This window comes from Cetorhinus maximus, chromosome 13 (assembly GCF_964194155.1).
Source record: "Cetorhinus maximus chromosome 13, sCetMax3.hap1.1, whole genome shotgun sequence".
In the NCBI taxonomy this organism is placed as follows: Eukaryota; Metazoa; Chordata; class Chondrichthyes; order Lamniformes; family Cetorhinidae; genus Cetorhinus; species Cetorhinus maximus.
In genome coordinates, this window is record NC_135891.1 from 73,676,978 (window position 1) to 73,704,598 (window position 27,621).

Below are 27,621 nucleotides of genomic sequence, written 5' to 3' on the forward strand. Positions count from 1 at the left end.
ATTGTTTTTAATCAATAAAAAAAGAAATAAATATGAACAGCTAACCCTTAACTCTATAACTTACTCTACCCCTTTTTAACTCCTATAGCTACGAGGAGAGATTGGATAGGTTGGGGTTATTTTCCTTAGAACAAAGAAGGCTGAGAGGTGACTTGATTGAGGTGTACAAAATTATGAGGGGAATAGATAGAGTGGACAGGATAACATTATTTCCCTTGGTGGAGAATTCTAGAACCAGGGGACATAGATTCAAGATAAGTGGCAGAAGGTTTAGGGGGGACATGAGGAAGAACTTTTTTACGCAGAGGGTAGTGGGTGTCTGGAATTCGCTGCCCAAGTTGGTGGTAGAGGCAGAAACTCTAAACTCTTTTAAAAAGTACCTGGACGTGCACCTTAAGTGCTGTAAGCTGCAGGGCTATGGGCCGGGTGCAGGAAGGTGGGATTAGAAAGGGCACCTGGGTGTCCTTGGGCTGGCATGGACAAGATGGGCCGAATGACCTCCTGTGCTGTAGCTTTTCTATGGTCCTATACACAAACACACACACACGTAAGACACACAATACAAGGATTTTAAGGGTGAAGAAAAAACAGTTCGATAGCACCAATTTGGAGTAAGTGTTAGGTGAGTTGATTTTGCTTGAAGTCTTCCAAGCTCTTTGCAGACTTGTACTTCTGACACAAGGTGATGTTTCAGCACTTATAGTCTGTAGTTTACTGGTCAAAAACCTGCTTTTAATGTCTCTACTAGCGATTTCTCAAAAAAACAGCATACGGAGATGAGGGATAGTCAGCTAATTACTATGGCAGAATTATGGGAGTTTTGCCAAAAACACAGGAAAGAGAGAGAGAGAGACGGACGGAGGGGTTTTTAGGCCTTTCCTCTTGGCAGGTTGGGATGCTTCTGCTGGTTACTGCTATCACAGAACCTTGTCACCTGATCAGCCAATCAAATGCTGTCGTTAGGCAGTCCTCTCTCAAACATGTCCTTTTTGGCACCATTGTCCAACCTGGCATACCTTGTTCCAGGAAGTGGCAACATTGTAGGCCTTCTCTTCCTGCTTCAGAGAGCATTTTTTTAAAATTGTAGCCACTGTAGCTTTTTAAAGCCACAGTCCAATCTTAAAGTCACAGCCCAAGAACTAAAAATGTAGGTTCTTTACAATAGCAAGAGTTTCGACAAGTATTTGATAAAGAAAATGGTAAGTAAAGTGAGTGTTGGTCCTCTAGAGAGTGACAGTGGGGAGATTTAAATAGATAATAAGAAATGGCAGAAGAAATTAACAACTATTTTGCTTCTGCCTTCACTATACAGGATACAAAAAACATTCCAGTACTAGCTGTAAATCAGGAGGTGGAGGGGAGAGAGGAATTTGGTGAAATTACAATCTCCAGGAAAGCAGCACTGAGCAAACTGATAAAGCTGCGGGCTGACAAGTCTCCAGGTTCTGATGGACTTCATCCTAGGGTCTTAAAAGAGGTGGTTAATGAGGTAGTAAATGCGTTGGTGTTAATTTTTAAAAATTCATTAGATTCTGGAATGGTTCCATCAGACTGAAAAGTAGCACATGTAACCCCTCTATTCAAGAAGGGATGGGCAGAAAACAGGAAATTATAGGCCAGTTAGCTCGACATCTGTCGTGGGGAAGCTGTTAGAATTGATCATTAAGGAGGTTATAGCTGGGCACTTAGAGAAACTCAAGGTAATCGGGAAGAGTCAGCATGGTTTTGTGAAAGGGAAATCATGTTTAACCAATTTATTGTAGTTCTTTGATGAAGTAACATGCGCTGTGGATAAAGGGGAGCCTGTAGACATACTGGACTTGGATTTCCAGAAGGCGTTTGATAAGGTGCCACATCAAAGGTTATTGCAGAAAATAAAAGCTCATGATGTAGGGGGTAGCATATTAGCATGGATAGGAGATTGGCTCGCTGGCAGACAATGGAGAGTATGCATAAATGGGTCTTTTTCTGATTGGCAGGATATGACAAGCGGAGTCCCGCAGGGGCCTGTGCTGGGGCTTCAACTTTTTACAATTTATATCAATGGCTTAGATGAGGGGAGTGAAGGCATGATAGCTAAATTTGCAAATGATACAAAGGTAGGTAGGAGAGTATGTCGTGAAGGACATGAGGTTGCAGACAGATATAGAAAGGTTGAGTGAGTGGGAAAAAAAAAATCTGGCAGATGGAGTATAATGTAGGAAAGCGTGAAGTTCACTTTGGCAGGAAGAATAAAAAAACAATATTATTTAAATGGAGAAAGGCTGCAGAATTCCGAGGTGTAGAGGGATCTAGGTGTTCTAGTGCATGAGTCACAAAGTGTACCTGTATGCAGGTACAGCAAGTAATTAAGAAGGCTAATGGAATGCTGTCCTTTATTACAAGAGGAATTGAACATAAAAGTAAGGATGTTATGCTTCAGTTATACAGGGCATTGGTGAGACCACATCTCGAATATTACGTGCAGTTTTGGTCTTATTTAAGGAAGGATGTAAATGTGTTGGAGGCGGTTCAGAGGAGGTTTACTAAATTGATACATGGAATGAGCGGGTTCTCTTATGAGGAAAGGTTAGAGAGACTGGGCTCGTTCCCACTGGCGTTTAGAAGAGTGAGGGGTGACTTGATTGAAATATATACAATCCTGAACGGTATTAACAAGGTGAACATGGAAAGGATATTTCCTCTTGTAGGCGAGTCCGGAACTAATGGGCACAATTTTAAAATTAGGGGTTGTCCTTGTAGGACAAATGAGGATAATTTTTTTCTGAGGATTGTGCTACTTTGGAGCTCTCTGCCTCCGAAGGTGGTAGAGGTGGGGTTATTGAATATTTTTAAGGCAGAGGTAGACATATTCTTGTTAGGCAAGGGAATCAGAGATTATCGGAGGTAGATCAGAATGTGAAGTTCAAAACACAAACGGATCAGCAATGATCTTATTGAATGGTGGAGCAGGTTCGAGGGGCGGAATGGCCTACACCTGTTCTTATTTCGTATGTTCGTATGCTTGTCAAGTTGCTGCAGTTCATCTTCAATATGGTACACTCTGCTGCCAGTGGTGGAGGGAGCGAATTTTTAAGTGGTGGATGGAGCCCTGATCAAGCAGGCTTCTTTGTCCTGGATGCTGTAAAGCTTGTTGATTGTTGGAGCTGCAACTCTCCAGGAAATTGGAGAGTACTACATCACACACCTGACTTGTGATTTTAGATGGTGTACAGGCTTTGGGGAACCGGACAATGTTACTCGCCGTAGAATTCCCAGCCTCTCACCTGCTCTTGCAACCACAGTATTTATATGGCTGATCCAATTAGGTTCCTTGTCATTGATGACCTCCCAGGATGTTGATAGTGGAGCATTCAGTTACAGTAATGCCATTCAATGTCAAGGGGAATAGGTTAGATTCACTCCTGTTAGAGATGACCATTGCCTGCCACTTAAGTGGCAGGTAACATTCATCCCACATATCAGCCCAAGTCTGAATGTTGTCCAGGTCTTGTTGCTTATGAAGGTGGACTTCTCAGTATCTGAGGAGTTGTGATTGAACATTGTGCAATCTTCAGCAATTATCCTCGTTTCTGACCTTGTGTTGGAGGGAAGGTTATTGATGAGGTAGCTGAAGATCATTGGGCCTAGGCACTACTCTGAGGAACTTCTGCAGCAATGTCCTGGGACTGAAATGATTGGCCTCCAACAACTACAGCCATCTCCTTTGTGTTGAACATGACTTTAACCAGTGGAGAGTTTTCCCTCTTATTCTCATCAGCTTCAATTTTGCTGGGGCTCCTTGATGTCACGTTTGTTCAAACGTTGCCTTGATGTCGAGGTCAGTCACTCATCTCACCTCTGGAATTCAGCTCCTTTGTCCATGTCTGGACCAAGGTAATGAGGTCTGGAGCTGAGTGGCTCTGGCAGAACCCAAACTAGCATTAGAGAGCAATTTATTGTTAAGTAAGGGTCACTTGATAACAAGGTTGACAACACATTCCATCATTTTCCTAATATTTAAGAGTATACTGGTAATTGGCCAGACTGGATTTGTCCTTTTTTTTGTGGACAGGGAATACCTGGACAATCTTCCACATTGTCGGGTAGATGTCAGTGTTGTAGCTATACTGGAATAGCCTGGCTAAGGGCACAGTTAATTCTGGAGCACAAATCTTCAGTGTTACTGCTGGAATGTTGTCTGGGCCCATTCCTTTTGCTGTATTCAGTGCCTTCAGCTGTTTATCATGTGGAATTAATGGAATTAGCCGAAGACTGGCTCTATGATGCTGGGGACGTCCAGAGTATGGATCATCTACTTGGCACCTCTGGCTGAAGATGGTTGCAGATGCTTCAGCCTTGTCTTTTGTACTGATGTGCTGGGCTCCCCCAACATTGAGGATGGGGATATTTGTGGATCCTTCTGGTAATGGGCAGTGAAGTACCCCACCCAGAGTGCGTTCTGTGCCCTTGCTACCTTCCGTGCTTCTTCCAAGTAGTATTGAAGGTGGAGAAGCATTAATTCATCAGCTGAAGGAGAGCTGTGGGTGGTTATTAGCAGAATGTTCCCTGTTCCATGATCTGATGCCATGAAACTTGATGGGGCCCATAGTCAATGTCGAAGACTCAGTGGTTGTCTCATGACTGCATACCATTCTGCTGTCATCTCTGGTGGGTCTGTGCAGCCAGTGTCACAAATGATGATGGTGGAGGAGTCTGGGACACTGGCTATCAGGTAGAATTTGGTGAGTATGGTCTATGTCAGGCTGCTGCTTGACTAGTCTGTGGTGCAGCTCTCTCCATTTTTGGCACAAGTGCCCAGCTGTTAGGATATCTTTGTATCATCAGAAAATTTGGCTGCAATACATCGTCCCTTCCTCCAAGTCATTATTAAGTTGTAAATAGTTGAAGCCCCAGCACTGATTACTGTAGCACCCCAGGAATTAGTTTGCCAATCTGAAGATGACCCATTTATCCCTGCTTTCCATTTCCTGTCAATTAACCGACCCTCTATTGAAGCTAATATATCACCCCTGACTCCATCTTGTATGTTAACCTTTTGTGTGGGACCTTATCAAATGCCTTTTGGAAATACAAGTATACTCTAATTACTGGTTCCCCTTTATTGACCCTGCTGGTTATATCCTAAAAAAACTCTAATAAATTTAGTAAACAGAGTTCTCTTTCATATAACCATGCTGACTTATTTTAATTCTATGCTTTTCTAAGTGCATTGTTAAACCTTGTTAATAAATTCCAGCACTTTCTGAATGACTAATGTGGTATATGAATTCTGGTGCCATTACATAGGCCGTACGTCCCAATGATTAGTGAATCATATCAAAACAGCGCATCCTTCGGCTGTTTGCAATAGGCAGAGTACTGACCATACTCAACCAGCCTGTGCTTGCAAAGCCCAGAACATGATGTATAAAATTAGATGTGATTCTGCAATTGGGTAGCACTTGTTGAACAATTCCAAGAGTGCTAAGATTTACAGTAACAAGCATTTTAAGGTCATCAGTCAGGTTCGCAATGTATTTCACTTAAACTTACTAGAAGTTATGTATATTCATACACAGGGACCTATCCTCTGCAGGCAAAAGGAACATGTTCAGGCATTGTGACCTTTTTGAATTCAAACAAAAGAGTGGGAGACAATCGTTCCCTGGTGCATTCTCCATAGCAACGTCTCGACCAATCAGAGTTGGCTTGCCAACCAGTCAGCACCCTTGTACGGTATAAATTGTTGCTAAATTTGGCATTCTTGAGTCCATCCTAACGAGTGGAAGATGAAAAGCTTTGACAACATGTCTCTTTTCTCAGCAGTACTCACGTTCTGTACTACCAAATGACTTTTTTTAGTTACCATTTGCTGATTTAAAATTTTCCTAAACTTCTGGCCTGCCACCAATCTTATATTATTGTGTGCCTTTTCTTTCAATTTGATACCTCAACTGCTTTAGTTAGTCACAGATGATTCATCCTTCTGGAGTCTTCCTTTCTCAACTGAATACATCTGAGAATTATGAATTTTCTCCTTAATGTCTGCCACTACTTAGTTACCATCTTACCTTTTAATCTATTTTCCCAGCCCACTTTAACAACTTCTTTCCTTTGAAATAAACTTAATTTAAGTTTAAGGCCCAAGTTCTCACCTTCAAACTGAACATAGAATTCCATCTTGCTCCATCAATCTATATGGAGACTGTGCAGCCAGTGTCACAAATGATGATGGTGGAGGAGTCTGGGACACTGGCTATCAGGTAGAATTTGGTGAGTATGGTCTATGTCAGGCTGCTGCTTGACTAGTCTGTGGTGCAGCTCTCTCCATTTTTACAATTATTGCTCACGATTATTAAAATACCATTCTTACAAGCCCCCATTATTTCTAGATTTGTACTTTGTCCAACACTGTAGCTCCTTTTAGGGGACCTATTAACTACTACTCCACTGATTTCTTTTCCTTGCTATTTCTTATCACCATCCGAACTGATTTTACATTTTGACCTTCTGAGCCAAGATCATTTCTCTCTCTTGTACTGTTCTCATCCTTTATTAACTGAACTACTCCACCTCCTTTTTGTTTCTGCCTATCTTTCCGAATTGTCAAGTACTGTTGAATATTTAGTTCCCTGCCATGGTCACTTTGTAACCATGTCTCTATAATAGCTATCAGATCATACCTATTTATTTCTGTTTGTACCATCAATTCATCTATCTTATTGTGAATGCAGCATGCACTCAGTTAAAGAACCTTTAATTTGGTTTTTTTCACCACTCTTGACCCTATTGCTGGTGTACTTTTTATGTTTGTACGATACGCCCTTTTATTCTCACTTTGGTTATCATTACCTGTAATCCTGTCCTGCACTATTGCCTTGTGCTTTCTCTTTAACTTTCTAAATTTCCCTGCACTTGAACCTCCCCCCTCCTCCCCACCTCTACTATCCAGTTTAAAGCCCTATCTACAGTCCTAATTATTTGATTCTTCAGGACAATGGTCCTAGCGCAGTTCAGGTGAAGGCTGTCCCATCTTTCCACAGTACTGGTGCCAATGCTCCATGAATCAAAACCCATTTCTCTCTCTCCAATTTTTGAGCCACATAATTCAGCTCTCTGATCTTATGACAATTTCCTCATGGCTCAGGTAGTAATCCAGAGATTATTACCTTTGTGGTCCTACTTTTTAACTTACGCCCTGGCTGCCGATACTTTCTTTGCAGGACCTCTTTCTTCATCCTAAGTATGTTGTTAATACCCACGTGCATTACAACAGCTGGATCCTTCCCTTCCCACTCTTGTACTGTTCTCATCCTTTATTAACTGAACTACCCCACCTCCTTTTCCTGAGCCGAAGTACCTCGAGCTTCAGATGCTTGCTGTAGATGCGAATGCTGTGTCCACCAGCCTCAATATCCTGCAGCTGCAACACATCATCTTCCCAACTATCTCTACTATATTTTATTGAACTAATTTGGCTTTCAACCTATTGTCATTCCACCTACTGATAAGCACTAAGATCCTGATCACTCTTCATCTCCCTTCACCACTGATACCAAGCCTTCTGATACTCTTCTCATCTGATGCCTACTTCTAGAAACCAAGCCGGTGCCACTGGTTGGTCCCTCCTCACCCAGTGATGGTGAGGCTGCTTATTGAGCACAGATCACTGATCCATATAAATCATTATTCATATGGTTGGAGAAGCAGTTATAGTTTGATGTCAAAGTTAACAATCCATTCAACGGTTTTGGCTGACACAGTGTGAATGGTTGTGATGCCACCAGGAATGGATCTCTCAGGGTAGGAGTTCAGTATATGGGCAATGGTCAGACTTGGATGGCCACAGTCACAATTTGATCTGTTCCTCATTTTCCACTTATAGAGCAAGTGGCCACGTCTTCCCTGGCCTGCTGTCAAGCAGTTGAGGGTTGCCCAGATTTTCTGTGGAAGGTTGAAACCTGGGACTTCATCACTTGTCAGTTATTAGATTGTGGTTGGTGATGTTTGCAGTGAACCAGGAGGTGCGCCATTGAGAGGTGGGCTTGTGGTCAGTGTGTAGGGGATGGAGTGTGTTCCACTAGGGACTATGGAATTTCAGACAAGTGCATGGGGGATTTTTGAGGCCTGTGTCAATGGGAGTTAAAGAAAGTGACTAAACCTTGGCCACTGGACACCTAGTCAAAGGAGTAAAAACCCACTGGTAAGCTAAATCCGTATGAACCAGCATTTGAACCTGGGCTTCTTCTCAATCTGTGCAATGCAGAAACTCTTAGGGCAGATTCACTGATTGTTCAGGTGCTGTCATACCTGTTTGTTCCTATTTATCTCTATTCCTTTAGCGTTTACACAACATGAATATGTTTCTAATTGTCCACTCCCTGCTCATTACTGAAGTAAGTAGAAGTTAAAAACAAAAAACTACTGCGGATGCTGGAAATCCAAAACAAAATAAAAACAGAATTACTTGGAAAAACTCAGCAGGTCTGGCAGCATCGGCGGAGAAGAAAAGAGTTGACGTTTCGAGTCCTCACGTTCTGTTGAAGGGTCGTGAGGACTCGAAACGTCAACTCTTTTCTTCTCAGCCGATGCTGCCAGACGTGCTGAGTTTTTCCAGGTAATTCTGTTTTTGTTAAGTAGAAGTTAACCCCATCTTTCTGTCTGTTTTCAGAAGTTGTTGTGACACTAAAGGCACCAGAACATGTTGACCTGCAAGTCGGTGATCTTCGCAACATCAGGGTTGCACCAAGGTCGGTTCTGTTTGACTTCATATTTGGCCAAGCAAAGCACGAGATTTGTGATTAAGTGGCTCAGGTTATATTGTATTAGAAGGCTTATTACATCTAGAGAGGTAGGAAGAACATAAGAACAGGAGTAGACCATTCTGCCCCTTGAACCTGTTCCAGCTCAGTTAGATCATGGCCGATCTATATTTTAACTGCGTCTAACCAATGGTAGGTATTTAACATGAAGACCTCAACCAACATCCAAATACAAATTACCTGGCAATTTATCACATTACTCTTTGTGGGACCTTGCTGTGAGCAAATTGGCTGCTATGTATCCTACAAAAGTGACTGCACTTTGGAGGTAATCAATTGGTTGGATTGTGTAGTCAGATATCCTGAGGGTGTGAAAGGTTCTATACAATGTAAGTTCTTATTTAGTGTGGTTCCTAAAATAGATGGTTATTTGTACAGTTATTTCTTATAGAAAACTGGCTCGATGGGCTGAATGGGTCGCCTTAGTGCTTTAATTATCCTTCAACTCTGCTAAACATCAACCCACCTAGTCATATTACTGCTGCTGTTGTTTTGGAGGTACTGTTTTTAAAAATTATTTGAACAGTTGTGAATATGTATGAACTTTCTGATCTGTTTTTCCTTGACAGTACACCCCTGCAAGAAACTCTAGTTATCACATTCAATGTGACATTCTCATCCAAACAGACTTCAGTTGTTGAACTGCCTGAAAATGTGAGTAATGATGCAATTTTCAGACACTGTTTAATTTTGCCTTTGGGACAATTATTCTGTTCCTTCCCCAGGGGATTTTCAAACGCAGTGTAAGTTCTGTCAGGTTCACCTGGCAGGTATACTCAGCGTAGATTACCAACCGCAACCACCTCCACACGCTACACTGAGAGCAAGCAATCCATTCCCACTATTCACTCCAACTGCTGCCAATTCTGGAAAGTGTGTATAAAGTTTCTGCTTGTTCTCCAATCTTGAGTAAACTAACAGGTGGGCAGTGTTCCTGACTGTCTGGCTGAGGCCAGCTCACCTTGTCAAGAACCCAGTTGCTTGTTACTTGACTTCAAGTGTCCACGTGACCAAGATTTGATGCATTGTTTTATGAATATCACATGTAGCCTCCAAAGGGCGCAATAGATCCAATTGTATGGTTATAATACACTGTGCTCTATTACTTTCTAATCAGCTGTACCTGGTGCCCACCACTCCTTCCAATGATCCCTTCATGTTGCTGCTCATCCTTTTGCACATTAGAAATATTACTTTCATGTATTTTCTTCTAACAGATTACATTGCCTTCTCACTCAATGAATTCAACAGTTTTCCAAGTTAAAGGAGTTGAAGTTGGCCAGGCCACTGTGTATCTTCAAAACAACAGCAGCAGCAATATGACCAGGTGGGTTAATGTCTAACATAGATTTGAAGGATAATTAAAGTGCGGAAAGCCAGCTTTCTGTAAGAGGAACTCAGCTAGTGCCACTCCCTTGCTCTTTTCCCATAGTTCTGCAATTATTTTTTTCTTCAGCTATTTATGCAGTACCTTTTTGAAAACCTTGCTTGAATCTGCCTCCACCACACTCAGGCAGTGCATTCCAGATTCTCACCAGTCGCTGCATGAAAAAAGATTTTTCTGTCATGGCGCCATCATTTCTTTTGCTATTCATCTTAAATCAGTATCCTCTGGTTATCGACCCTTCCACCAAGGGTCGTCTCTATTTCAGCTTCGCTATTTGCTCTATCTAGATTGTTCATGATTTTGTATACCTCTATCAAACCTCTCAACCATCTCTTCTCAAAAGGAGAACAGTTCCAGCTTCTCTAACCTATCCATTTAACTGAAGTCCCTCATGTCTGGAACCAATCTCGTAAACCATTTTTGTACCCTCTCTAAAGCCTCCACACCCACCCTAAAGTGTAGTGTCCAGAACTGGATACACTACTCCAGATGAGGCCAAGCCATTGTTTTATAAAAGTTCAACATAATTTCCTTGCCTTTGTTCACTATGCTCCTATTCATAAAGCCCAGGATCCCATTTGGCTTTTTAACCTGTTTCTCAACTTACCCTGCCACCTTTAACAATTTGTGCACACATATCCCAGGACTCTTCTACAACCATCCCCTTTTATACTGCCTCTCTTCATTCTCCCTACCAAAATGTATTGTTTCACACTCCTGCTTCTGTCATACTCCCCCCTTTTTCTGCTTTAGCTTACTCTATCTCACTCACCCAGGACGCTGTGGCTTTGGTTGCCCAACTTTTGTCCCTCGTGAGAATATACCTCAACTAAACCATCTCCTCTTTGAAGGCAGCCAGTTGTTTCTTAACAGTTTTGACTGTCAATCTTGATTCCAATCTAACTTGGGCCGATGTAATTTGTAGCCTAACTAACTATAGAGAACTCCAGATTGCCCCTTGTCCTTTTCCATGGCTGACCTAAACCTTATAATACTATGATCACTACTGTCCAGGTGTTGCCGTTCTGACACTTGGTCCACTTGACCCACCTCATTCCCTGGAACCAGATCCAGCAGTGCATCCTTCCTCGTTGGACTAGAAACGTACTGATCAAGAAAATTTTCCTGAGCACACTTTCTTCCATTTATACCATTACTACCACAGTCTATATTAGGATAATTAAAGTCCCCCATTATCACTACTCATCAGTTTTTGCACCCCTCATAATTCCTCGGCAAATTTGCTCCTCTACAATTTTTCTGCTAGTTGGTGGCCTATAGCATACACCCAGTAGTGCAAAGGTAGCTCTGTTGTTCCTTAACTCTTAATGACATAGATTCTGTTATTGACCCCTCTAGGACATCTTGTCTCTCCAGCACTTTAGCATTCTCTCCAATCATACTGCCATCCCCACCCTACCTCTCCTTTCTTTCCTATCTTACCTGAACATCTTGAATCCAGAGGTTTTTAGTACCCAGTCCTGCTCCTCTTGAGCCAGGTCTCCATTATCGCCATACTACCATTTGGCCATCTGACCTTATTTACCATGCTTCATGCATTTACAGAAAAGGTTTATTTATTTATTTATTCATTCACTTATCACAAAAGGTTAGAATGCAGGTACAGCACATAATTAGGTAAGTTAATAGAGTGTTATCGTTCTTTGCGAGGGGAATTGAATACAGAAGTAGAGAGGTTATGCATTGGTGAGACCACATCTGGAGTACTGTGTACAGTATTGGTCTCCTTATTTGAGGAAGGATGTAAATGTGTTGGAAGCAGTTTAGATAAGGTTTACTAGACTAATATCAGGAATGGGTGGGTTGGTCTTATGAGGAAAAGTTGGACAGGCTAGGTTTGTATCCACTGGAATTTAGAAGAGTAAGAGGTGATAAAATAGTTGTTTGATAGGACAAAACTTGAATATTGCTGACAAAAGAGACATTTTTGTTGAAGCTTTTTGTCTTGCTGTCATCAGGACAATTCACAAGAATACCAAATGTAAAGGGAACAACAATGTATACTGTATGAGAAGAGAGTGCTGATTGGTTGGCAAATGGACTCTGATTGGTAGAGGTGTTGTCCTGGAGAATGCACCAGGCACACCGAATGCACCCAAGCCATTTGCTCACCTTGCAAGCTTGATGCTGAAATAGGTGCATCAAAGGCATCCTGCGGGATAATGACTACCCTGACCAGATCATTTCACACTGTATATCACACAAACTTATGAACAGGTCTAAGGCCGTCACTTTTGGCCCTGAAAAGTGCCCAGTCTACCTCAGGGTGGAAGGGCAAAGTATCTCAAAAATTTGAGCAATAGGTGAAGCTAGCTGTTTCATGTTTTGCTACTGCGTTGTAGCAGCAAATGGTATTTACCACTAACAGGATGCTGCCGTCAAGCCAAAAAGACGTTCTGCCTATCACACAAATGAGTAATGTGGTATATGAATTTGTGCCAGTGTGATGCTAGGTATGTAGACCGTACATCCCAAAGACTGGTGGATTGTGTCAAATAGCACGTCCCTTCCGCTGTTCACAGCGGGCAAGGTACAGACTGTACCCAATCAGCCTTGTTTGCAAAACTCAAAACGCAGTGTCTGACATTAGATGTGATTCCACAATTGAACAATATTTGCTAAATAATCCTCAGTGTGCTAAGAATTACGCTGACAACCATTTTAAGATTGTCAGTCAGGCTCGCAGTGTAGCACATTTACATGCATTGGAAGCTTCATATATTAATACACAGGGCCCTGTTCATTGCAGACATAAAAATGATATACACACATTGCATCTGTTTCAGCTAAATTAAATAAGTGATGGCCATCTGCTGGTTTATTCCTCAGAGCAATGCCTTGACCAATCGGAGTCAAGCTGCCTGATTTAAATTGCAAACAGTGCTTGGCAGTTAACTGTCAATCACCATCAACTGGTGCATTATCCATGGCAACACCTCTACCAATCAGAGTCCGCTTGCCAACCAATCAGGACTTTTTTTTACAGTATAAATTGTTATTTCCTTTACATTTGGTATTCTTGCAAATTGTCCTAATGGGTGCAAAATCCTGAAGGGTCTTGACGTGGGAAGGATGCTTCCAGTCCTGGGAGAATCCAGATCTCAGCGTCACTGTTTAGAAATAAAGGGTCGCCCATTTTAGACAGAGATGAGAATTTTTTTCTCTGAAGGTAGTGAGATTTGGAGCCCTCTTCCTCAAAAGACAGTGGAAGCAGAGCCTTTGAATATCTTTAAGGCAGACGTAGATTCTTGATAAACAAGGGGGTGAAAGGTTATCGAGGGTAGGCAGGAATGTGGAGTTGAAGTTAAAATCAGATCAGCCATGATTTTATTGAATGGCAAGTACGCTTGAGGGGCCGAGTGGCCTACTCCTAATTTGTATGTTCATGTACACATTCCCTGTAAATCTAATTTAGATCTTATTGCATGCCTGTTAGTCTGACCTCACCTAAAACATTTTTTTCACTCTCATGCTTTCTGTCTTTCCCAACTCTGTGATCTTGTTTTCTCTTTTCTAATGGTCCATCTTGGTTCCCATCCTCCTGCCAAGTTTGTATAAACCTTGCAAAACAGCACGAGCAAACCGTCCCATGACGACATTGGTCTCGGCTCTGTTAAGGTGCAACCCACCTGACCTATACAGGCCCAGCTCCCCCAAAACCAGTCCCAGTGTCACAGGAATTCACCCTGCATCTCTCCAGACATGCATTCATCTGCTTTATCCTCCTATTTCTACATTCATTCGCACATGGCACCTTTTTGAGGTCAGCTTTCTAATTTCCTTCCTAGCTCCCTAAAATCTGCCTGCAGGACCCCATCCCTCTTTCTACCTACATTATTGGTATTGAAATGGACCACAACCTCTGGCTGTTCACCCTCCCTCCTCTGAATGCTCTGAATGTTCAGTGCCATCCTGGACCCGAGCACCAGGGAGGCAAACAACATCCCAACATGCAGTGCCCAATCTGCTTCTATTTGGAAGGTGGGTGAGAAAGGTAGACTCAATAAGCGCAATAGCTTATTTTTTGAACTGAAATTTAATTTTGTGTACAATAATACTTGAAGAGGAAACATTTTCAGGGCAGTGAGGAAAATGTAGGGAAGTGGGACTAATTGGATAACTTTTTCAAAGAACTGCCACAGGACCACATGGCCCCCTTTCTGTGCTGTCTCATTCTATCATAAGGAAAAATGTAACTCTGTCTATCTCTTCTCTGTACCTGATGGTCAGAATTTACCAAATGTGCGCCCTTTCTTTAATGAGAGCATCCTGAGTAAGGGGCAGCTTCCTCCTGAATTCCCGATTACTGGATTGGTTTTCCAGTTGCTATTTGAAAAGGAGCAGTGAACCCCGGCTGGTTGTGGAATAATACCTATTCTTCAAAATCAAGCCTGAGTGATATGGGTGTAGTCTAGGATGCTTTGTAGGTTTACTGTAGTCAATAAACAGGGAGATGATTGTGTAGTGGCAATGTCCAGAGGCCCAGGCTAATGCTGTGTGGACAAGGGTTCAAATCCCACCATCAAAATCCACCAGCTCGTGGAATTTAAATTCTATTAATAATATGGAATTCAAAAGTTAGTCTCAGTAATGGTGACCATGAAACTATTGTTGATTTTTGTAAAAACTCATCAGGTTCACTAATGTCCTTTCGGGAAGAAAATCTGCCATCCTCGCCTGGTCTACATGTGACTCCAGACACACAGCAATGCGGTTGACTCTTAACTGCCCTCTGAAATGGTGTGGCAAGCCACTTGATACAACAGCAATTAGGGATGGGTGACAAATGCTGGCCTTGCCAGCAGTGCCCATATTCCATAAAAGAATAAAAAGTAAACGGTAGTCAGACTTGGAGGATATTTATTGTGATTGTTGTCTGAGGCAATGGTGAGAAGTGTTGGAAAGTGTGAGCACTTCCTTGTTGTATTGCTGGTATTGGACTCGTAAGGTGTGAGATAAGAGGTAGGTCATCTAAATTGTAGAGGGCCAGTAAGTGGGTAATAAGGAGAACCAGTAAGAATGTTAGGATAATCAAAGTAGAAAGTTGAGGCATTGAACTGAAAGTACTGTAAACACTGAAATATGAAAATGAAATAAATGAGAAAGTAGAGCAACTGGAGAATAAAGGGGAAATACTGTGTTGCAGGTAATGGTTAGCGACTGTGCTGCACAATATGTTGACAAGTGAGGGGCCTGTAAAATGGTCAGTTTTTAAAATTTATCTATTCATAGGATGTGGGCATCACTGGCATTTATTGCCCATCCGAATTGACCCTGAGAAGGTGGTGGTGAACTGCCTTCTTGAACCGCTGCAGTCTGTATGGTGTAGGTACACCCACAGTGCTGTTAGGGAGGGAGTTCCAGGATTTTGACCCAGCGACAGTGAAGGAACGGCAATATATTTCCAAGTCAGGATGGCATGTGACCTGGAGGTGAATTTGCAGGTAGTGGTGTTCCCATGCATCTGCTGCCTTTGTCCATCTTGGTGATAACAGTTTACAGGTTTAGAAGGTGCTGTTAAAGGAGCCTTGGTGAGTTGCTTCAGTGCATCTTGTAGATGGTACACACTGCTTCTACTGTGCATTGGTGGTGGAGGGAGTGAATGTTTAAAGTGGCGGATGATGTGCCAATCAAACAGGCTGCTTTGTCCTGGATGGTGTTGAGCTTCTCGAGTGTTGTTGGAGCTGCACTCATCCAGGCAAGTGGGAAGTATTCCATCACACTCCTGACTTTTGCTTTGTAGATTGTGGAAAGACTTTTGAGGATCAGGAGGTGAATTACTTGCTGCAGAATTGCCAGCATCTGACCTTTTTTAGCAATGGTATTCATATGGCTAGTCCAGTTCAGTTTCTGGTCAATGGTAACCACCAGGATGTTGTTAGTGGGGTATTCAGCAATGGGAATTTCATTAAATGTCGTGGGGAGATGGTTGGATTCTCTCATGTTGAAGATGGTCATTGCTGGGCACTTGTGTGGCATCATGGCACTTGTGTGGCATGTGTGTTACTTGCTACTTATCAGCCCAAGTCTGCATGTTGTCAGGTCTTGCTGCATATGGACACAGCTTCTGTATCTGAGGAGTTTTTAATGGTACTGAGCATTTTACAATCATCAATGAACATCCCCACTTCTGACCTCATGATGGAAGGAAAGTTGCTAATGAAGCAGCTGAAGATGATTGGACCTAGGACACTACCCTGAGGAACTCCTGCAGTGATGTTCTGGGACTGAGATGATTGATCTCCAACAACCACAACCATCTTACTTTGTGCTAGGTATGACTCCAACCAGTGGAAAGCTTTCCCCCTGATTCCCATTGACTCCATTTGGCTCGGGATCCTTGATGCCACATTCGGTCAGATGCTGCCTTGATGTCAAGAGCAGTCACTCTTGTCTCACCTCTTAAGTTCAGCTCTTTTGTCCTGGTTTGAACCAAGGCTGTAATGAGGTCAAAATCTGAGTGGCCCTGATGGAACCCAAACTGAACATCAGTGAGAAGGTTGTTGCAGTGTAAGTGCCACTTGATAGCACAGTCTACGACCCCTTCCATCACTTTGCTGATGATCGAGAGTAGACTGATGGGGCGGTAATTGGCCAGGTTGGACTTGTCCTGCTTTTTGTGGACAGGACATAACTGGGCCATTTTCCACATTGCCGGGTAGATGCCAGTATTGTAGCTGAACTGGAACAGCTTGGCTAGAGGCGCGGCAAGTTCTGGAGCACAAGTCTTCAGTACTATTGCTGGAACGTTATCAGGGTCCATAGCCTTTGCAGTATGCACTATCATGTGGAGTGAATCAAATTGGCTGAGGGCTGGCATCCTCAATGCTGGGAACCTCAGGAGGAAGCCAAGATAGATTATCCACTTGGCACTTCTGGCTGAAGATGGCTGCAAATGTTGCAGCCTTGTCTTTTGTGCTGACATGCTGGGCTCTCCCTATCATTGATAGGGGTATTTGTGGAGCCTCTTCTTCCTGTTAGTTCTTCAATTGTCTACCAGCATTCACGACTGGATGTGGCAGGCTGCAGAGCTCAGACCTGACCTCTTATTTGTGGGATCATTTAGCTCTGGGTAGTTCTCTGTTGTAGCTTCACCAGGTTGACACCTCATTTTTAGGTATGGCTGGTGCTGCTCCTGACATGCCCTCCTGCACTCTTCATTGAACATGGGTTGATCCCCTAGTTTGATGGTAATGGTAGGGTAGGGGATATGCCAGGCCATGAGGTTATAGATTGTGGTTGAGCACAATGTTGCTGCAGATGGCTCACAGCGCCTCATGGATGCCCAGTTTTGACTTGCCATATCTGTTCAAAATCTATCCCGTTTAGCAGTGCCACACAACATGATGGAGGGTATCCTCAATGTGAAGATGGGACTTCGCCTCCACAAGGACTGCGCAGTGGTCACTCCTACCAATACTGTCATGGACAGATTAATCTGTGACTGGTAGATTGGTGAGGGTGAGGTCAAATAGTTTTTTCCCTCTTGGTTTCCTCAACACCTGCCACAGACCCAGTCTAGCAGCCATGTCCTTTGTGACTCAACCAGCTTGGTCAGTGGTAGTGCTACCAAGCCACTCTTGTTGATGGACACTGAAGTCCCCCTTTACTGCGCCCTTTCCACCCTCAGTGCTGCTTCCAATTGGTGTTCAACATGGAGGGGTATTGATTCATCAACTGAGCGGGTGGCAGTCGGTGGTAATCAGCAGGAGGTTTCCTTGTCCCTGTTTGACTTGATGCCATGAATTTTCAATGTTGAAGACTCCCAGGTGACTCCCTCCCTCCTGCCTGTGGGACAGGACATACCCAAGGATGGTTATGATGGTGCTTGGGACATTGTCTTTCAGGTATGATTTGGACAGTATGACTATATCAGGCTGTTACTTGACTAGCCTGTGGGACAGCTCCTCTTATTTCTTCATATTTGCCATGAAAGCAGCAGAACAAAGCCATTGTTGGATATTGGACATTGGAGTTGAGGATTGAGACTGCTCTGTTAGCTAAACCTGTCCCTAAAGGTGCTCTCATTTAGATATCTAGATAAGTTCAGTGAGCCAGGAAATGAACAAAGCACCCATGTGGTTTATTTCAGTGGTTTACTTCAATCCTGTACCTCACCTAATCCTCCTCACCTTTGGAACAGTAACAGCTTGCATTACACAATGAAACATCCCAAAGTATTTAACAGGAACATTATCTCAAAATTTCACACTGAGCAGCAGGAGATACTAGGACAGGATAGAAACTGTGGACCAAGCTAGGTTTTAGGACCACTTTAAATGGACAGAGCAAGAGAGAGGCTGGTAGGTTTAGGAACAGAATTACAGAACCTAGGGCTGAGTCAGCTGAAGGCAAGGCAACACTGGTAGGGCAAAGGAGGGCAGGGATGTGATAGAGGCCAGAATTGGATGGGCATTTGTTGGGTTGAAGGGGGTTACAGGGAGGGGTGAGACCATGGAGAATTTGAACACAAGGAAGTGAATTTTAAATTTGAGATGTTGTCAGAGGTGTTAGTCATTGAGCACAGGTATTACTTTGAAAGGTGGTATAATTCAAGTCAAAATGCACTAGGCTATGATTTGGATTTTAGCTCTCAACATTGTTGTGGGGAAGAGTTTAATTATTGTTAACATAAGACTTTAAAATTATTGAGTTAGCAATGAACTGTCAGACGTTCACCACTGTTGACCCAGAGGACGTCCCAGCATGTGCTTATGCACGGAACTTACCCGGGAATTTCAAACTTCTAATGGGTAGCTAGATGCTGCCCAGAGCCCTCCGTGGATGCCTCCAACACTGACTCCACCATTGTAGACTTGTTCTAGGTACCTCGATCTTGCCCAGAAATTTACTCCAGGATATTCATACTGTTAATCACAGGCAGAGCACCTGGGTGGAAAGTGAATAACAACAGAAGCTGCTTTGGGAAGGCCTCAAAATGTATTTAAAAAGTAAACTTGCTGAACAATTAATACCCTGCTCACCCACCCATACTGATGTATCACAGGATAGGGGGGGAGAATTGTGCTTGGTAGATTATAACTTGCAGCCTGGATAGCTGGTAGTTCCTTTTAGGATAAAGTCAGTAGGGGGGGGGCAAGAGGTGTGGGAAGGTGAAGGGCAGCAACAGTATTAATCTCTCAGTAGTTCTTGGTGATGGTGTGGAGTTTATTGGTAACTACAGATATATCTTGAACAAGGCAGATCAAATGGATGCATCTGATTCACAAGTACGGCTGCTTTGGGATGGATCTTGGTGCAGTCTTCCAGAGCTACAAGTTGTTAAGATCAAGGTGTAGATTTAGGACAAGTGATCGGGTAATTAAAGTATCTGCTTGGGATTTGATCTGTAGCCAAACTTGCTTTTAATTTGAATTGCAGGATTAACAAACACCAAGTACCAACTATCATTGCTTCCATTTGTTTAGTAACTGGATGCTCTGGATACCAGCGAGACTAGTGAATTTCAGAACAGACCTTGCCAGCAGGTTGGATAGGGGCCCATCAGACTGTGGTTAAACATCAATTCATTGGGACAGAGGGATCTCTTCAGATGGAACTGTAAAAGTGGTGAGGGGAGGAGGAAAGAGCATAGGCTGGAGCTAGTCAAATTCCAAACAGTGGATGGCCCTTAATAAACCTCAGACTGATAGTCTGCATGTTACTTCACGTTCTGTTACAAAATAGAAGAGATGAGGTCACACATATTTCATAGGCTGTCATGAGATAACCAATAAAACCCAATGGACCCTTGCAATCCTTGTATCCACTAAACTAAATGTTAATAAGAACAAGTATAAGCCTGACTTCCATTCTTGTCTTTAAATTCCTTCACGGTCTTACCCCTCCCTACCTCTGTAACCTCCTCCAGTGCTACAAATTTCACCAAACTCTGTTCATCTGCCTCTGGTCTCTTTCACACCCCTCCCTTCTTTGGTGGTTGTCTCTTCAGTCATCCACACCTGAAGCTTGGAATTCTCTCCTTAATTCCCTCTACCACTCCAGCCCCCCCTCCTCCCTTAAAAATTCCCCTTTTTTGACCAAGCTTTTGATCGCTCTTAATAAATTTCCTCGGCACTTTATTTTTCCCTTAAACCTCTGTGAAGTACTTTGAGTCATTTACCATAAAAGGTGCTGTATAAATTCCAGATTTTGTTTTCCTGTGGTTGTTGCTATTTGTTTATCTGACTGTACTACATTGTTTTTGTAGAACTCTCGCAAGAATTCATTTTCTGGTGGTGCAGAGTAATGCCCTGAGAATAGTATGTCAGGTGATTGGCTGGATTTACTTCTTGGCCTGGTCCATCTCGTTCTATCCCCAAGTGATTGAAAACTGGAAACGTAAAAGGTAAACTGTGCATATGGCAAATGCGAGGAGCTCTTTGCAACGTACAAAGTTTTGTATATGCAAAAAAGGCTAAATTGCTGCTAAATTCGTAAAGATGCTCCTGTTGTCCAGCTGGAGTTTCCTGCAGGTGATTTTCATTTCTGTGGTTCCCGTAATTTACTATAATAAAAACACCTAGGACTGGAATTTGTGGCAAAAATGAAGGCATGTGAATGATGCTCGATATTAATGTTCAAATTGGTCAGCCACTTGTGGCCAGAAAGAGAGATCCTGTGAATTATGAATTGCAAATTGCCACAAGTTACTGGATAATTTCCACTGTTAACTTTCTAAAGATGGCATCTCACATTTAACCTCCCCGGAATTTCTGAGAGGTTGCTGTATATACACATTAGTTTTCCATTAAGCCACAAAGTTAAATCTAGTAATTAATAGTGCCGGCACCCCTTTAATGATGTGATAACTATTAATGACACACTGGCTCAGAAAGTGAACATCTAAAAATGTAGAGACTCATTCCTTAAGATTATTTGTACTTTTTTTTTTTCTCTCCAATCTTTCTTTCTCCATACTTTATCTCTCTGTACCAGATTTGACTCTAATTCATCCTTCTCAGTCTTTATTGTTTATTTCACCATCCTTCAATCGCATTGGTTAAGGAAGTAAACTCTTTGACCTGCTGCTCACCAAGGTTTCCTGTGCCCAGTTGTTCTCTCTGCACCATTGTCAACACACCTCCAAGTTATACGGCAAAAATATTTTGAGCTAAAGGATGAATAACCAAAGCTAACTAACCAGGTACTTGAAGTGCCCCATCCAACAAATTCTGAGCCATCAGGAAAAGCGAGGAAACACCAATTTGCTGCCATGCCATTAAAATGTTTGCCACATATCTCGGGGGTAATAAATTTCACAAAATGACAGTTTAGCATGGAAATGTGTGTCAGGTCAAAGATATATGGTTATAATGTTCTTCACATGACTGCTGCCTGTGTAAGTTGCTGAATTGCTGTTTCTGACAAACCCATTTTAACTCAACAACCATGTATTTATTTGCTGCTGCCCCCAGTGTTGTCTCAGGTTGCAGCATTGAGCTTTGAACTCTGCATAGGATATGGAACCTAAAGAGTGGATGGCACTGTTAAACCTCAGTCAGCATGTTATATCACATTTTGTAATTAGCTCTTTGAATTGATGCTGTGTTGGTGTCTGTGAAAGGTTGGTTCAAGTACTTGAAGTACACAAAGGTTTTAGCGATATTTTCAAACTCTTATGACCCTTGGGCATAATTTCATTTGCTAAGGACGAGTGAAAGGTCTGAAGCACTTTACCAGGACAGTGATTAGATTAATAACAGCCTTGGAATTTATTATGATAGTGAGTTAGAAAATTTCAAATCCCTAATCTGGCCAGTTTTTTAAATAAACCATCTTCTACTTTTTTAGCCTATTTTCTTGCCATATCACTGATAATTATAAACCACAGAAGTACAATGAGAACCAAAATTCTTACCATGCGAGGTTGACAGTTTTATTTAATCACGATGTGAGCTCCTTCAACAGAACCTCCCAAATCCATGACCTCTGTCAGAAAGACAAGGGCAGCAGAAGCGTCACTATCTGCAGGTTCCCCTCCAAGTCTCTCACCATCCTATTTTAGAATTATCTCGCCATTCCTTCACTGACATTGGTTCAAAATCCTGGAATCCCTGCACTAACACCTCTGTGAGTGTCCCTGTTCCCATCGGCTGGTAGTACAAGGACTAGGATTTGACTTTGAGCGAGAGGTGCAGGGGGGAATGTAAGGAAGAATTTTTTATAGTGCGCATGGTAATAACCTGGAACTTGCTGCCAATGAGGTGCTGGAAGTGGAAACAATTGAATTCAAAAGGCACTTGAGGGAAATCCATTTGCAGGGGCTACAGGGATAAAGCGGAGGAATGGGACTGATTGGATTGCTCCACAGAGAGCAGGTATGGACTCTATGGGCCAAGTAGTCATCTCCTGTCCCATAATGTGACTGTCATTTTTTTTACTCAGTCAGTAAATGTGGGCTTCGTTGGCTGGGCCAGCATTTATTGCCCATCCCTAGTTGCCCTCGAGAAGGTGGTGGTGAACTGCCTTCTTGAACTGCTGCGGCCCATGTGGTGTAGGTACACCCACAGTGCTGTTAGGGAGGGAGTTCCAGGATTTTGACCCAGCGACAGTGAAGGAACGGCGATATATTTCCAAGTCAGGATGGTGAGTGATTTGGAGGGGACTTGCAGGTGGTGGTGTTCCCATCCATCTGTTGCCTTTGTCGTTCTGGATGGTGGTGATCATGGGTTTGGAAGGTGCTCTTGAAGGAGCCTTGGTGAACTCCTGCAGTGCATCTAGAAGATGGTACACACTGTTGTTACTGTGCATCGGTGGTAGAGGGAGTGAATGTTTGTGGATGTGGTGCCAATCAAGTGGGCTGCTTTGTCCTGGACAGTGTCAAGCTTCTTGAGTGTTGTGGGAGCTGCACCCATCCAAGCAAATGAGGAGTATTCCACCGCACTCTTGACTTGTGCCTTGTAGATGGTGGACAGGCTTTGGGGAGTCAGGAGGTGACTTACTCGCCACACGATTCCTAGCCTCTGACCTGCTCTTGTAGCCACAGTATTTATGTGGCTAGTCCAGTTCAGTTTCTGGTCAATGGTAACCCCCCAGGATGTTGATAGTGGGGGATTCAGTGATGGTAATGCCATTGAACATTAGCGGGCGATGGTTAGATTCTCTCTTGTTGGAGATGTTCATTACCTGACACTTGTGTGGCGCGAATGTTAATTGCCACTTGTCAGCCCAAGCCTGGATATTGTTCAGGTCTTGCTTCATTTGGACATGGACTGCTTCAATATCTGAGGAGTCGTGAATGGTGCTGAACATTGTGCAATCATCAGCAAACATCCCCACTTCTGACTTTATGATGGAAGGAAGATCATTGATGAAGCAGCTAAAAATGGTTGGGCCAAGAACGCTACCCTGAGGATCTCTGCAATGATGTCCTGGAGCTGAGATGACCGACCTCCAACAACCATAACCATCTTCCTTTGTGCTAGGTATGACTCTAACCAGTGGAGAGTTTTCCCCCTGATTCCCATTGACTCCAGTTTTGCTAGGGCTCCTTGATGCCACACTCAGACAAATGCTGCCTCTGGTGTCAAGGGCAGTCACTCTCACCTCACCTCTCACTGACAAGATGGTGTTGCTGCAAGCTGGACTTGCCAGATCCTGTATACTTTACACAACACAAGAAATAGGAACAGGAGTAAATCATATGGCCTGTCAAGCCTGCTCTGCCATTCAATACGATCATGGCTGATCCTGGGCTTCAACTCCATTTTCCCGCTTCCTCCCCATATCCATTAATTCCCTGAGAAGCCAAAAATCTGCTTATCCCAGCCTTAACTTTGGAGCATCTACAACTGGCTGGGGTAGAGAATTCCAAAGATTCACAACCCTTTGAGTAAAGTAATTTCTTGTCACCTCGGTCCTAAATGATCGGCCCCTTACCCTGAGGCTGTGCCCTTGTCTGTTTGTTTCCGATGGTCAGGGAATATATCTATCAGCATCCACCCTATCAAGCCCCTTCAGGATTTAGTAGGTTTCAATGAGTTTGCCTCTTATTCTTCTAAACTCCAGAGAATGTAAGCCCAATTTACTCAGTCTCTCATGATAGGGCAACCCCCTCATCTCAGGGACCAATCTAATGAATCTTCACTGTACCGCTTCCAATGCAATATATCCTTTCTTAAATATGGAGAGTAAAACCGCACACAGTATTTCAGATGTGGTCTCACCAAAACCTTGTACAATTGTAGCAAGACTTCTCTATTGTACTCCAACCTGCTTACAATAAAAGGCCAACATGCCATTTGTCTTCCTAATTTCCTGCTGCACCTTTAGGTTAATTTTCTGCATTCCTTCTATGAGCACACCCCATGTGTCTTTGAACGTCAGCACTTACAAGTTTCACACCTTAAAAAAAATTATGCTTTTCTAATTTGTATGACCAGGGTGAATAACTTAACACTTGCCTACATTGTACTCCATCTGCCATCTTGTATCCCACTCACTTAACCTGTCTATATTTCTTTGCAGCCTCTCTCTGTCCTCCCCACAGCTTACCTTTCCATCTTTGGGTTCCAAATAAGATTCATGTTGGACTCAAAACGTTAACTCTGTTTCTCTTTCCACAGATGCTGCTGAGTTTTTCCAGCACTTTCTGTTTTTAATATTACCTTTCACCTAGCTTGGTATCATCAGCAAATTCAGATACAGTGCTCTGTCTCTTCATCTAGGACATTGATATAAATTGTGAATAACTGAGGCCGCAGCACTGATCCTTGCAGCACTCCACTATTCAATGCACGCCAACTTGAAAAAGCCCTGCTTATGCCCACTCTCTGCCTTCTATCCACTAACCAATCCTCCATCCATGCTAAAATATTACCCCCAACTCCATGACCTTTTGTGTGGCACTTATCAAATGTCTTTTGGAAATCCAGGTGTACTACATCTACTGGTTTCCCTTTACCTACCCTACTGGTTGCATTCTTAAAAAAAATAATTTGTCAAACAGGATCTCCCTTTAGTAAAACCATGTTGACTTGTTCTAATCATACAATACTTTTCTAAATGCAATGTTAAAACTTGCTTTAATAATAGATTCCAGCATTTTCCCAAAAACTGATGTTAGGCTAAATGGCCTGTAGTTCACTGTTTTCTCTCCTTCCTTTCTTGAAAAGCAGTGTGGATTGTTCCTGAATCTAAGGAATTTTGGAAAATCATAGCCAGCACATCCACTATCTCTGCAGCTATCTGTTTTAAAACCCTAGGGTGTAGGCCATCAGATCACATTTTGTTGGATTTTAGTCCCTTAAGTTTCTCCAATACTTTTTTTCTCTGATATTAATCTCCTCGTTCTTTTTAGCCCCTAGGTTACCACCTATTTCTGGTATGAAAGTTGTGTCTTCTACTGTGAAGACAGATGCAAAATATTTGTTCAGTACCTTGGCAATTTCCTCATTCCCCATGATAATTTTTCCTGTCTCTGCTTCTAACGGACCAACATTTAGCTTAGCTACTCTCTTTCTCATATAAAAGCTTTTACAATATTTTTATATTGCTGACTAGCTTGCACTCATGTTCTATTCTTTCCTTTTTTAATCAACTCTTTGGTGGCTCTTTGCTGATTTCTAAAACACTCCCAATCTTCAGACTTGCTACTGTTTTTTTTGCAAGATTGTAAGCCATTTTTTTCCATCTAATGCTACCCTTAACTTCCTGAGTAAGCCATGAATGAGTCTTGCTGAGCTTTTGTTTTTAAATTGCATGTATTTTTGTTGAACATTTTGAGTTGTTTCTTTAAATGTTTCCCACTGTTTGTTTACCTCCATACCTTTTAGTCTATTTACCCAATTAACTTTAACCAGTTCTCCCCTCGTACCTGTGTAATTGGCTTTCTTTAAGCTTAAGATTTTTGTTTTTGATTGAATATGTCACTTTCAAACTTACATGTAAAATTCAGTGGTATTATGATCATTATTTCCCAGTGGACTTTTTACTATGACAATACTAATTAAGCCTACTTCATTGCACAATACTAGATCTAAGATAGCTTTATCCCTAGTTAGTTCCACTATGTACTGCTCCAAGAAACTGTCAAGAAACCATTCTACAAACTCATCTTGTACACCACTTTTGCCAATTTGATTGTCCCAGTCTATGTGAAGTTAAAGTCTCCCACAATTATTATCATATTGTGTGGCACTACCATGGGATAGATTTCAAACAGATCTAGCAACTCAAGACTGGGCATCCATGAGGCGCTGTGGGCCATCAGCAGCAGCAGAATTGTACTCAAACACAATCTTTAACTTCGTGGCCCAGCTTATCCCCCACTCTACCATTACCATCAAGCCAGGGGATCAACCCTGGTTCAATGAAGAGTGCAGGAGGGCATGCCAGGCGCAGCTCCAGGCATACCTAAAAATGAGCTGTCAGCCTGGTGAAGCTATAACACAGGACTACTTGCGTGCCGAACAGCACAAGCAGCAAGCTAAGCAATCCCACAACCAACAGATCAGATCTAAGCTCTGCAGTCCTGCCATATCCAGTCGTGAATGGTCGTGGGCAATTAAACAACTCACTGGAGGAGGAGGTTCCACAAATATCCCCATCCTCAATGATGGAGGAGCCCAGCACATCAGTGCAAAAGACAAGGCTGAAGCATTTGCTACAATCTTCAGCCAGGAGTGCCAAGTGGATGATGCAGCTCGGCCTCCTCCGGAGGCCCCCAGCATCACAGATTCCAGTCTTCAGCCAATTCGATTCACTGCACGTGATATCATGAAACGGCTGAAGGCACTGGATACTGCAAAGGCTATGGGCCCTGACAATATTCCGGCAAGAGCACTGCAGACTTGTGCTTCAGAACTTGCTGCGCCCCTAGCCAAGCTGTTCCAATACAGCTGCAACACTGGCATCTACCTGGCTATGTGGAAAATTGTCCAGGTATGTCCAAAAAGCAGGACAAATCGAACCTGGCCGATTACCACCCCAACAGTCTACTCTCCTTCATCTGTAAAGTAATGGAAGGGGATCATCAACAGTGCTATCAAGCGGCACTTGCTTAGCAACAACCAGCTCACTGATGTCCAGTTTGGGTTCTGCCAGGGCCACTCAGCTCCTGACCTCATTACAGCCTTGGTTCAAACATGGACAAAAGAGCTGAACTCCTGAGGTGAAGTGAGAGTGAATGCCCTTGACATCAAGGCAGCATTTGACAGTGTGTGACATCAAGGGCCCTGAGCAAAACTGGAGTCAGTGGGAATCAGGGGGAAAACTCTCTGCTGGTTGGAGTCATGCCTAGCACAAAGAGAAATGGTTGCGGTTGTTGGATGTCAGCCATCTCAGCTCCAGTACATCACTGCAGGAGTTCCTCAGGGTAGTGTCCTCAGCCCAACCATCTTCAGCTGCTTCATCAATCACCTTCCCTCCATTATAAGGTCAGAAGTGGGGATGCTTGCTGATGGCTGA

The 27,621-nt window shown here is 42.9% G+C and overlaps 1 protein-coding gene across 2 annotated transcripts in view; it reads left to right on the forward strand.

Annotated features, from left to right (window-relative positions):
* Nucleotides 1-27,621, forward strand: part of ctns (cystinosin, lysosomal cystine transporter) — a 56,765-nt gene that overhangs the window by 13,494 nt on the left and 15,650 nt on the right. For both annotated transcript variants that reach the window (XM_078555535.1, XM_078555536.1), the window contains exons 3-6: nt 8,654-8,732; nt 9,374-9,458; nt 10,022-10,131; nt 20,423-20,560. In XM_078555535.1, coding sequence (XP_078411661.1) covers nt 8,654-8,732; nt 9,374-9,458; nt 10,022-10,131; nt 20,423-20,560 — 412 coding nt within the window. The remainder of the gene's footprint in view (nt 1-8,653; nt 8,733-9,373; nt 9,459-10,021; nt 10,132-20,422; nt 20,561-27,621) is intronic.